Below are 12,222 nucleotides of genomic sequence, written 5' to 3'. Positions count from 1 at the left end.
TGACGCGAATCATGAACGTGGCATTATGAATGCTGTAACAATGTGGATCAAAGTCTGCCGGCTGATTAATATTGTGGCGGATGAAAGTTTAAGAGATTTGATGCCCATTGCAATGAATATGTAACCTATGGGGAGACTAGTTTTATTAGTCAAACTCCCAATTAAACTTTGAGAAACATTTATTGTTACTTGAATTGGTGCTATTTTAGTGCATTTTTATCTTTATACTGTAGAAGGCTCTGTTTGGAAAATGTTAATAAAGAATTCTATTGGTACAAATTGTTTTATTTCCTGAGATGGAAATAAATGCATTTTGACAGGAAAAGAAATATATATAGGGTCAAATTTCAGCACTTTCAAAATCTGCGATTAATCGTGATTAACTGCAAAAAATAAATAAATATGCGATTAATCGCGATTAAACATTTTAATCATCTGACAGCACTAATTTATTGTATAGTACATTGTATTTATAGTTATTATAATTATTATATACTAAATTATCTTTATTTGGGGTCCTTTCTCAGTAAATATTAATATGCTATTAATTGCGATTAATTTGATTAAGCAATCGATTGACAGCCCTAATATTTATATAGTTTGAGATGCAACACATAAAGTCATCCTTTTATTATATAGTGTAAAATGTGCTATGTATGAATACTGTACACTGTACATACATGTATATACCATTAATACATAAACATATGTAGTATATATTTATACATTAGTTTGGAAGTACAGTCCACTAATTTGACCGGACAAGTAGAGTTTTGCTCTGTTTGCTGTTTTAATTACTAATTTTATTAGTGGAGCAAAATAAACTTAGTTAATACACCTTCCAGCGGTCTTACATTTCTGACCAATAATCGCAAATCTGCATGTAAGCTAATAAAATAATTGCATGCAACAAATCAGTATTTCATGTTCATTTATGTATTTATTTGGCAAGTAGGATAATGGGCAGTCAGACAGGTCATTTTCGCTATATATACACCTTACAGAATACAGAAGCTGTATTTTCCTAACATAATAACATAATTTCACCTCAAATCAATATTTCATGTCCAATCATGCATTTATTTGGTAATCAGTCATAGACCCCTTCACGCCATCCAGTGGTCTGATATTTTTTAATAATGATCATGAATCTAGGGATAAAGTGAAATTACACTTTATACTATGCATTAATAACATAATTTGAACTCATCTTTATTCCACTACGTATGGGTCCTGATCACCATGTCAGGGTTTATTTTGCGATTAATGACTGGCTGACTGTAGATTATCCATTACATAATAACTTGTTGTTTATAGAACTGTTAATATCAAGTAACTGACATTTCAAACACATCATGGCCAGCTATTTTGCTTATTTTTGCTCCAGTAATGAAAACAGCACTCTTGCTTATGTGATATTGCTTAGTACTACAATATACATGTGGTGTATACATGTATTATACAATAGAATGATGAGTTTGCATGTTGCATTCCAACTTCCCAAAAATTATTTAAATAGGAAATTCCAAATATGTCTCCTTTGTTGCTGTCCCAGTGGTCAGATGGCATTCCTGTCCCTCTCCTCTTTCCTCTCTGTGGAGACTAATCGCCCACTGTCACGTCTGGTGTGAGTGTTTCACCCTGTCTCCCCTCTTCCCTGTAGCCCTGCTAACAAACACCCGGAACACGCCTCTCGTAGAGCTGGCACAATAAATAAAAAGCAGCACTCCATGCCTAACTTCCAGCCCCCTCTCCCTCCCATCGATGCTGGGGCGGCTCCCGTGTTTGAGCCCTCCCCTCAGTCTCCCACTGGTGGGGGTTTGGAGGCTGGGCAGGGGGGAGTTGTGGTGAATCAGACCCAGCAGCCTTTAGTTCAGCAGAACCCTGCTACAGACAACAGGTAAGGATTGGTGCACCTTCAAAATTCATCTGCCTCTCGATGCCAACCGTCACCAGATGTCAGGAGCCGGCAAATCTCTGTCAAACTCAAAAATCTTCTTTTTGTGCAGTTCTCTTGATTATTGCCTCAAAATGGACAGCTTTAAATCAGAAAATTATCACTTTAATCAATCAGCAAATTATTTGGTACAATCGCAGAGAAAGGTAATTTACCTGTGAAGATTCAAACGTCTATGATGGCGATAATCAAATGCGGTTATGTTGTTTGTCTTGTGGTGTGCCCATCATCTTTTTTGCTGTTTTCTTGATTAATGCTTCAAAACACTGCTTAAAGTCAGAAAATGCAAACATGATTTGGGGAGTGTGGCGCAGGGCGAAAGGTCAGATCTGGTAACCTTAACGTTGTGGGTTCAAACTCTTGAACAAAACACTTTACCCCAGATTTCTCCTGGCAAGCTCATCGCTAAAATTCATGGAGCCTCTGACACAATTATGTACAGTGCACGAAAATGCACAAACAATCAGAGCAATGTTTTGATAAAGCCACAAAACTACAGTGATTACACTTCAGGGAAATCATCCTACGATTAGCTTACTTTGTGCGGCCTATACTTTGCTTTCATTCAGTGCTTGCTCTTTCTTTTGTGGAAAAGATGCTCTGCATGCCAGAAAATGCTCTGCTAACTATGCTAACTGTGATTAAGGGATTATGTGTATTTTTCAGACTATTAAGGGACCGTTCACACCAAATGCGCTGCGGCATCCATTTTCAATTGTTTTTCTATGTAAACCTACGCTAGACGGACATACCACTTCTTTTCGATCCGATACCAAGTACTTTTAGGCCAATATCGCCGATACCGCTAATAAATTGCGTTTTTATGAATTTTTGGGATAAAATTAGTAACTTAAATTATTACTTTTTTTAATATATATATATTTATAGGCCTAAGCATAAAATTATTAGGCTGCTTTGTTTACCCTTTAAAAATAAGTATAAGTCACATATAAAACCTAAAAATTAACCATAGTTATTATAATATGGTTACTATTAATAAAACCAAGTTACCATATGGATACAACAGTAATGCTGTAGTAAAACCATGGTTAATTGTATCAAATCCTTGATTACTGCCAAAAAGAAAAAAACATGGCTACTATACAGTCGTGGTTACTAGTCATGGTTAATACAATATTACTACAGTAAATCCATGGGTAGTTTTCATAAGGGTATCATTAACGAGGATTACAGATCATTATCAATGTTTTAACAGCTCTAAATTTAAAAAAGCCTGTAAAAAGTGTCACACAAGGCCATTATAATAAATGTCACGTCTAGGATTGTGATTACTTAGTGTGAATAACTCCAGATGCTGTTTTTCTGTCATTACTTCAAGAAAGCACTGCTCTCTCTTTGAATGAGCGCTATGACTGAAAGGGTGAGCACTGTCTGACTGCTACTGTATTTTAGTATTTCTGCACGTCAAGATGAGCAGAAGAAAAAATAGTTCTGGTGCCATGCAACTATTTGCTAATATAATTCTTTTTTTCCACTTCAGAGCTTATGAGATGCATTAATATTCATGTTATCTAAAAGATAAAATCACTAGATTAAAAAAAAAAAACTTCAGAATCGATATTTTTATGTGAGGATCGATATTCTTGATACCAAATCAGTATCGGAAGTATTGATGCTTTAGCATCCCTATCACACTGTTTTTTCAGTGTCTCGCGCAGGAGCACCAAGTTTTTTAGACTGCGTGTCAGGTTAAAAAGAACGTCGACATTCAAAAAAGCATATCGAGACACCTGCTCACTGTTCTATTCATTGCGCTATGTCTAGCTTTTTTTTTTTTTTAAGCGCAAGAACGCATTTGGTTTTAACGGCCCCTAACTTTGCAAGTCATTAACACAACTAAGACCACTACATTTAAACTTTTTTGCATGTTAACTAAACTGTGTAAACATAGTATAATAAAATGGCTTGATATAAGTTTCCTGCATTTTTTTCCCCCACCCCAGTAACACTGTCCGAGAACCCGTGTCCACACCACCTTCCCTGAGGAACGGACCAGGAAGCTCCAGTGGAACACCAGGTCAGTTGAATGTGGGGACCCCTACGTCAGGTTCTAAAGGCCCCAGCCCCTTCATGGTTCGAAGAGGTGAGTCCTAATTGTCTTTCTCCTCATGTCTTCATGTTAAAGGGATAGTTCAGCTAAAAATTCTCTCATAACTTATTTACCGTCTCTTTGTTTTAAATCCATTTGACTTTCTTTCTTCTGTGGAACACAAAAGGAGTTGTTAGGCAGAATGTTAGTCTCAGTCACCATTTAATTTTGTATTCCATGAAAGAAATTACATCATACAGGTTTGGAACAATTAGAAGGTTGAGTAAATGTTTTTTTTTTTTATGTTTTTTATTTTATCCCCTTCCTCCCAGTTTGGAATGCCCAATTCCCACTACTTAGTAGGTCCTCATGGTGGCACGGTTACCTCAATCCGGGTGGCGGAGGACAAGTCTCAGTTGCCTCCGCTTCTGAGACAGTCAATCCGCGCATCTTATCACGTGGCTCGCTGTGCATGACACCGCGGAGACTCACAGCATGTGGAGGCTCATGCTACTCTCTGTGATCCACACACAACACGCCCCATTGAGAGCGAGAACCACTAATCGTGACCACGAGGAGGTTACCCCATGTGACTCTACCCTCCCTAGCAAATTTGGTTGCTTAGGAGACCTGGCTGGAGTCACTCAGCACGCCCTGGATTCAAACTCGTGACTCCAGGGGTGGTAGTAAGCATCAATACTCGCTGAGCTACCCAGGCCCCAGGTTGAGTAAATGTTGACAGAATTTTCATTTTTGGGTGAACTACCTCTTTAAGTCTATTAGACTAATAGGCCATTTTTACGCATCGATAATCAGAACATTTCCCCGATGATTATCGATATATACTGTATTTGCATTTTTTTTCAGATATAAAAAGGGTGGATTGTTGACAATCTTTTTCTCTTCAAACTTATTTCTCAACACATATTTGGTAAAGTGTGAGCGGCAGGGTAAATTAAAGGGGGGTCACACACAGGACACATCTGGCGGACGACATGGCACGTTCTAAAATTCAAAACAATTATTTTCTATGAAGGTACGCACACACCACCGCCGCTGCTCACCAGCTCCGGAGGCTGCTCAATGTTTGCAGCACCACAGAGCGCAACTTGCATAGTTTTCCATTAAATTCGACCTAAATCATTATCAAAGAAAATAGATTATTTACTCTAGCCATCACTGGATGATATACAGTATTGTGTGTATGTATCTTTCATATAGCCTACACAATGTATTTTCAGTTACAAGTATGTCTTTTTGTGGTTTGACAGCTTGAATGAAACCTCTTCAAGGCTACATACAGAGAAATTGCATAATAAACATCACCATTTCTGATGGTTCAGTTTGCGCAGTTACACCAGTTTTATACACTAACCTGCAAATTCATCAACGTCACTTTGTTCATTCTTGAAAAACAAAAACCTTCATAACGTTTGTGTGTATGGTGACTAGATTTGCAACTGCCAGCTGCCACATCGACGCGTCCTGTGACAGTGATCCCTGTGTCTTGTGTTACCCATGACCCGCTTCAGTAAATGTTATATCGCCCCCGTCTCCCAACGCTATTACACCAGACAACACAAACGGAAGACCAACTGACAGTGAATTGAAAAGCACACAAATTAGGCTTCTAGTTTAAATGTCGGCTAATGTTAATATATCGATGCCTCAAAAAAGTATTGATAAAATAACGTGCCGATCAATAATTGATATATTGATATTTTATGTCATGCCATTAATCAACATTTTATGACGTCTGTCCATATAGTATTATTTTATAGTCAGTCAATAAAATCATGCCTGAACTTTGTGATTTCAGGAACAAAGAAACAAGCACCTGCACCTCCTAAACAGGCTGCACCTGGTACACCTCAGAACGTTAAAGCAGTTGCTAACCAGTCCACACCAAACCAGTCTGCAACCGTGAGCACGAGTACCCCTCTTCCTGTCATCGCGCCTCGTCGCTGCAACCAGACACCAATCCATGCCCCAAGCCACCCTCCACCACAACCTCCCTCCCAGAGCACAGAAGAACCAGACCAGTCCCCTCCCAGAACCCCAACCCCACCAGATACACCTCCCCACGATGGTTCCTACCCCACCGGCTCCCTGCTGCGCCCCAGGCCAACCCCTAGACCGCGGCCCAAACCCACCATACCACCACCACCCCAGCCAACTAGTGAAGGTGCCAACGGCATCTGTATTTCTGGATCCAAGATTATCTCGGGTAAGAATTTGGTTGTACTGCTCATAATGAAAACAGGTCTTGAGACTCACAGCTCTAATATTTTTGTACAAATCAGTAGTTTTAGATGAGTTTTGAACTCAGTTATTCAGTGATGTAGAAGACCCCAATCAGTCAATCAGTTTTGTTTGTCCCTCAACCAAAATATCTGCATTGGTAACAAATATGTTTTTGGATCTATATTGTTATTAGTGGTTTTTGCCAAGTTGTATCTAGGCACTAGAATATCACTGAGACATGGGAAATCGTAGAAAAATGGTCAGGCCAGCTTCAAAATCGTGGTGACATATTTACTGTAATGGCAAGCACATATTCTTTCTTTAAAAATCAAGATATTATTAGATTGTAAATTCTATAAGTAACCATTTCTACTGGACCCATAATTTGTTCTAATAGATAACATACCAGAGATGACTTAACCCTTTTCCTGAGGACAAATACACACATGCCTGCAAAACATCAACTTGCCCGCACAAGCCTGTTGATCTAAAATGAGAATTTCAAGCTGTCAATTAATGTTATTTGCATTCACTTTCACTGTTTAGTTTACAAGCTTACTTAAACAATTGCAATGATACATCATTGTTAAATTGAGAAATATCAGTGATGCACTTATTTGCACAAGTAGCCAAGAGAACTGCAAACAAACTCAACTAGAGCCTGAATAAAATGAGAGCGTGTCCAATGACAGTGTATTCAAGATTACATACCTCGTTAATAGCTCATTATTGAAAAAAAAAAAAAGCCCAACTGTGACTCTTGCCAAACTGCTGCTCTGAGGATTTCCCTCCATTAGGATTGGTTTACATGAGGATAGAAACTTGCAGATGTTGGCATCCAAAATAGGTCATTAAAACCAAGAGCTTAATTTTCTAAACAAATCTGAGCTTTATTTACATAAGTAGGTCTCTACTTTGAAATTTCAGTGTCTTTCAGGATGGATATGGCACACAGTGTGGAATTGTTAACAGTACAGAATATATAGTATAATGGGTGTGTAATAGATGCCAGAACAAGTCAACCATTTAGGGGTTATGAACAAAATAGGTATATCTAGTTCATGGTGCTTACAAAGAGGTTCTTAGGTTTTAAGGATATTACTTTTGGAGAAAAAAAATTTATAGATTAATTTTAAAGGATGGACCCAAACAGTATCTAGTGGGGAACCATATCATTGAGACTTGGGGGTTGGCTTATTTGACTTGGCAACTACTTGGCAATGCTCAAGCAACCACCCAGAAGACTCTAGCAACTGCATGGCAACACATTAATAACCATCTACAACACCCTAGTGGTGACAGGTTTTGCTCAGGAAATCACGATTTACATTAATTTTTTTAAGAAGTCTTATCAGCCGTGATTGTTTATTTTTCACTTTCAATGTTTCAGTTGTCATTAGAACTTCATTCTTAAAGTCAATATGAACTCAAATTAATCCTATTTACGTTCTTAATACATGTTTGTAGTTGTATTGTGCATGATTCATAGGTGCATATTATTCCAGTGAAAATGCCCTGGTTACTTTCGTAAACTCCGTTCCCTGATGGAGGGAACGAGAAGTTGTGTCGATGTAGTGACACTAGGGGTCGCCCTTGGGAGCCCCAAACACCTCTGATATTTGATAAAATGCCAATGGGAATTGGCGAGTGGAATTTGCATGCCACTCCCCCGGACATACAGTACGGGTATAAAAGGAGCTGACTTGCAACCACTCATTCAGGTTTTGTGCTGAGGAGCCAAGACAGGGTCCCGGCCATTTCAGCATGTAGTTCAGTGTTGTGGCTGGAGGGACACAACGTCTCATTCCCTCCATCAGGGAAAGGAGGTTACAAAAGTAACCAGGACATTCCCTATCTGTCACTCACTCGATGTTGTTTCGATGTAGTTACACTAGGGGTCCCTATACAAAATGCCACAACTAGCTGAACTGTGTTACGTGAACTGGCGGTGTGAGACCGGCAGACCATTGTGTGCCTCGTAGCCAGCGCACCCGGCCATCACATAACCTCCCACAACGCTCTTACGAGTGTCGTACGGTCCCCTGCACCTCGGGGACAAGTCGACTGCCCAAAAAATGGGGACCGGCTGCCCCTTTTCTCCCCAAAAGGAAAAATTGTTCAGCTGGGGGCCATATAGCATCCGCATCAGGGGGTGTCACTCCCAAGGGGAAGATACCGCGGAGACCATACCCTGCCCGAGGGGGAGGAAATGGTGTAGAAATACGTCACATGGTCTTACCGAGTCTTGTTGGCAGTGTCTCATGTGGAGAAGTCCCCATGGTTGGTTCTACCCAGGGGGGAGTAGCGCTACAAACACAGCGACTGGGGGCAGAGGGGCCTCTGCCCAAGGAAGACATGGGGTCACCAACGGGGGAACCGTCTCACGGAAGATACATCACATGGGGTTACATATGGGTAACCAGCGCATGTGGAGCACCTACCCCAGTACAGGGCCAAGTTAGCACATGTACTGGCCCGGCATCGAGTTTCTCCACAAATTCGCCTGCCGCAGGGCTAAGGAGGAAGGACATCCAGGGTCCATGACTTTGTGAACATGACTGGGGGTAAAAAGCACACATCTTCGCCTCTGGGAAGGGAAAGGTGCTATACGCAAGCGGTACAACCCGGAGATTGTAGAACCTTGCGAAGGTATTGGGTGTTGCCCAGCCCGCTGCTCTGCAGATGTCTGCTAAAGAGGCGCCATTGGTCAGGGCCCAGGAGGCTGCTACGCTCCTAGTAGAGTGGGCTCGTAACCCCACGGGGGGCAGTACGTCCTGAGCGTGATATGCCACCATGATGGCGTCAATGACCCAGTGGGCAATCCTCTGTTTGGAGACAGCACTCCCTTTCTGCTGTCCTCCAAAGCAGACAAAGTGCTGCTCAGAGTGTCTAAAGCTCTGTGTGCGATCCAAATAGATGCGCAAAGCATGCACCGGATACAGCAACGACAAGGCTGGGTCTGCCTCCTCCTGGGGCAGCGCTTACAGGTTCACCAACTGATCCCAAAACGGGGTCGTGGGAACCTTGGGCACATAGCCTGGTCGGGGTCTCAGTACCACGTGAGTATCCCGGACCGAACTCCAGGCATTTGTCGCCGACAGAGAACACCTGCAGGTCCCCTACCCTCTTGATGGAAGTGAGCGCAGTCAGGAGGGCAGTCTTCAAGGAGAGTGCCTTTAGCTCAACTGACTCCAGGGGCTCAAATGGAGCTCCCCATAGGCCCCGAAGGGCCACGGAGAAGTCCCATGAGGGGACAAGACGCGGTCTGGGAGAATTCAGCCTCCTCGTGCCTCTAAGGAACATGATGACCAGGTCGTGCTTCCCAAGAGACTTACCGTCAACTGCATCATGGTGCGCCGCTATAGCGGCCACGTACACCTTCAAGGTGGAGGGGGACAGCTGCCCCTCCAGCCTCTCCTGCAGGAAGGAAAGCAGTGACCTGACTGCACATCTCTGGGGGTCTTCATGTCGGGAAGAACACCACTTAGCGAACAGACAGCACTTCAAGGCATACAGGTGCCTCATAGAGGGAGCCCTAGCCTGAGTGATCGTGTCTACCACCGCGAGCGGTAGGCCACTCAGGTCTTCCACGTCCCATCCAAGGGCCAGACGTGGAGATTCCAGAGGTCTGGTCGTGGGTGCCAGATGGTGCACCGTCCCTGAGAAAGAAGGTCCTTCCTCAGGGGAATTCACCGGGGGGCTGTCGCGAGAAGCATGAGGTCCGAGAACCAAGTCTGGGTGGGCCAATAAGGTGCTACTAGGACGACCTGCTCCTTGTCCTCCCTGACCTTGCACAGCATCTGTGCAAGTAGGCTCACTGGGGGGAACGCATACTTGCATAACCCCCAGGGCCAGCTGTGTGCCAGCGCATCTGTGCCAAGGGGAGCCTCGGTCCAGGTATACCGGAGCGGGCAGTGGGAGGATTCCCGGGAAGTGAACAGGTCTACCTGTGCTTGACCGAATCGACTCCAAATCAGCTGGACCACCTGTGGATGGAGTCTCCACTCTCCCCTTAGCATGACCTGCCACGACAGCATGTCCACCGCGCTGTTGAGGTCACCTGAGATGTGAGTGGCTCGCATTGACTTGAGCCGCTGCTGACTCCAGAGGAGGAGACGGCGGGCGAGTTGTGACATGCGACGAGAGCGCACGTCGCCTTGGCGGTTGATGTACGCTACCATCGCCGTGTTGTCTGACCAACATGTGCTTGTCCTGGATCAATGGCCGAAGCCTCCGCAGGGTGAGCAATACTGCCAGCAACTCGAGGCAGTTGATATGCCAAAGTATTCGTGGCCCTGTCCAAGAGGCCTGTTGCACACAGCACCCCAGCCATGCTTGGAGGCGCCTGTCGCAACCACAGCGCGCCTGGACAACTGCACTAAGGGGACCCCTGCCCACAGAAATGCAAGGTCTGTCCAAGGGCTGAACAGGTGGCGGCAGATCGGCGTGATGGCCACGCGATGTGCCCCGTGGTGCCATGCCCATCTCGGGACTCGAGTCTAAAGCCAGTGCTGAAGTGGTGTCATATGCATCAACCTGAGCGGCGTGACCGTCGCCGAGGATGCCATATGCCCTAGTAGCCTCTGAAATTGTTTCAGTGGGACCGCCGTTCTCCGCATGAACATCTTCAGACAGTTCAGCACCGACTGCGCGCGCTCGTTCGTGAGGCGCGCCATCATAGAGACCGAGTCTAACTCCATGCCGAGAAAAGAGATGCTCTGAACCGGGGGGAGCTTGCTCTTTTCCCAGTTGACCCGAAGCCCCAACCGGCTGAGGTGGCTGAGCACCAAGTCTTTGTACACACAATAAATCCCAAGAGTGAGCTAGAATCAGCCAGTCATCGAGATAGATGAGGATGCGGATGCCCACTTCCCTTTGTAGGGCAAAGGCTGCCTCTACGACTTTCGTGAAGGCGCGAGGTGACAGGGACAGACCAAAGGGGAGGACCTGGTACTGGTATGCCTGGCCCTCGAAAGCAAACCGCAGGAAGAACCAATCGTCGAGCCGCGAGGGTTCAGGGGGGAGTGGAGGGCCAGCTCTGCGTCAGCCTGTGACTGGGCAACCGCACCCGAGGGTGGGAGCCCAGTCCAGTCCTCGGTGTCTGACTGGACAAGCCCGCTCTCCGATGCTGCGATCGAGAGCTCATCCTCTTCGCGAGCCCCGAATGAGATCGCGAACTCGCCCTGAGACGAGCCGGCGGTTGCATCCCAGAACTTGACCGGGCACATGAGCGTACTGGGGAATGGGTGGTCCGTGGGGGTTTTCCTGGTGGAGAAGCTCCCATTGAGGTCCCCAAATCACCCCCAATCATGAATAATATTTTTGTGTTTGAATTTAAGTTCAAATGTATAATTTACTTAATCTTTTCAAGTTCATGCTTAAACTAACTTATTCAATGTAGAAAGTACTTCTTTTTTTCAGTAAGTAATGCAGCCTTTCTAAAATGTTACCGATAGTTTGTAGTCATTTTCACAAATAATGATAGATTTAAATTGTTAGGGGGGTTTATTGCCTGCGGTCGGCTAATGAGCGGCACCTTGTTGTAGCAACACAGATATGCACCAAATCACTTTCCCGGACTTTCGGCTTCACCATACCTGTTGGTGGAATGACCTTCCCAACTTCATCCGTGAAGCAGACTCACTCTATGTCTACAAAAAATGCCTAAAGACACTTTTTTTTTCCATGAGCACTTCACCATGCACTCATTAAAAAAAAAAAAAAAACTTTTTTTTGAAAAATTTGAAAAAAAGTCCAAGGCACTTCTTCTAGTTCAAAGTTAAAAAGCCTTTATTGTTGTTTGGCTGGTCACATTAGGACATTAAAAATGTAAAAAACTGTACACTGATGCATTTCGGCACACAGCCTTCCTCAAAGTGTGGAAAAAATATTTTTTTTATATTTATATACTGTCAATCCAACCAATTCCTGATGGATAAAATAATGTCCTACCCTAAGTATTTTTTATCTC

General features: G+C 43.8%; 1 protein-coding gene across 3 annotated transcripts in view; it reads left to right on the top strand.

Moving 5' to 3' along the window:
- The window catches only part of LOC127451113 (rho GTPase-activating protein 17-like), a 51,133-nt gene that overhangs the window by 34,925 nt on the left and 3,986 nt on the right, over positions 1-12,222 (top strand). For 2 of the 3 annotated variants that reach the window (XM_051715545.1, XM_051715546.1), the window contains exons 17-19: positions 1,664-1,900; positions 3,922-4,061; positions 5,827-6,234. In XM_051715545.1, the coding sequence (XP_051571505.1) occupies positions 1,664-1,900; positions 3,922-4,061; positions 5,827-6,234 (785 nt within the window). The remainder of the gene's footprint in view (positions 1-1,663; positions 1,901-3,921; positions 4,062-5,826; positions 6,235-12,222) is intronic. The other variant, XM_051715547.1, reaches the window with a different exon arrangement.

The sequence above is a fragment of the Myxocyprinus asiaticus genome, chromosome 14 (genome assembly GCF_019703515.2).
Source record: "Myxocyprinus asiaticus isolate MX2 ecotype Aquarium Trade chromosome 14, UBuf_Myxa_2, whole genome shotgun sequence".
NCBI classification, from domain to species: domain Eukaryota; kingdom Metazoa; phylum Chordata; class Actinopteri; order Cypriniformes; family Catostomidae; genus Myxocyprinus; species Myxocyprinus asiaticus.
Note: the sequence above shows the minus strand (reverse complement) of the source record. Positions and strands in the feature narration are given on the sequence as shown.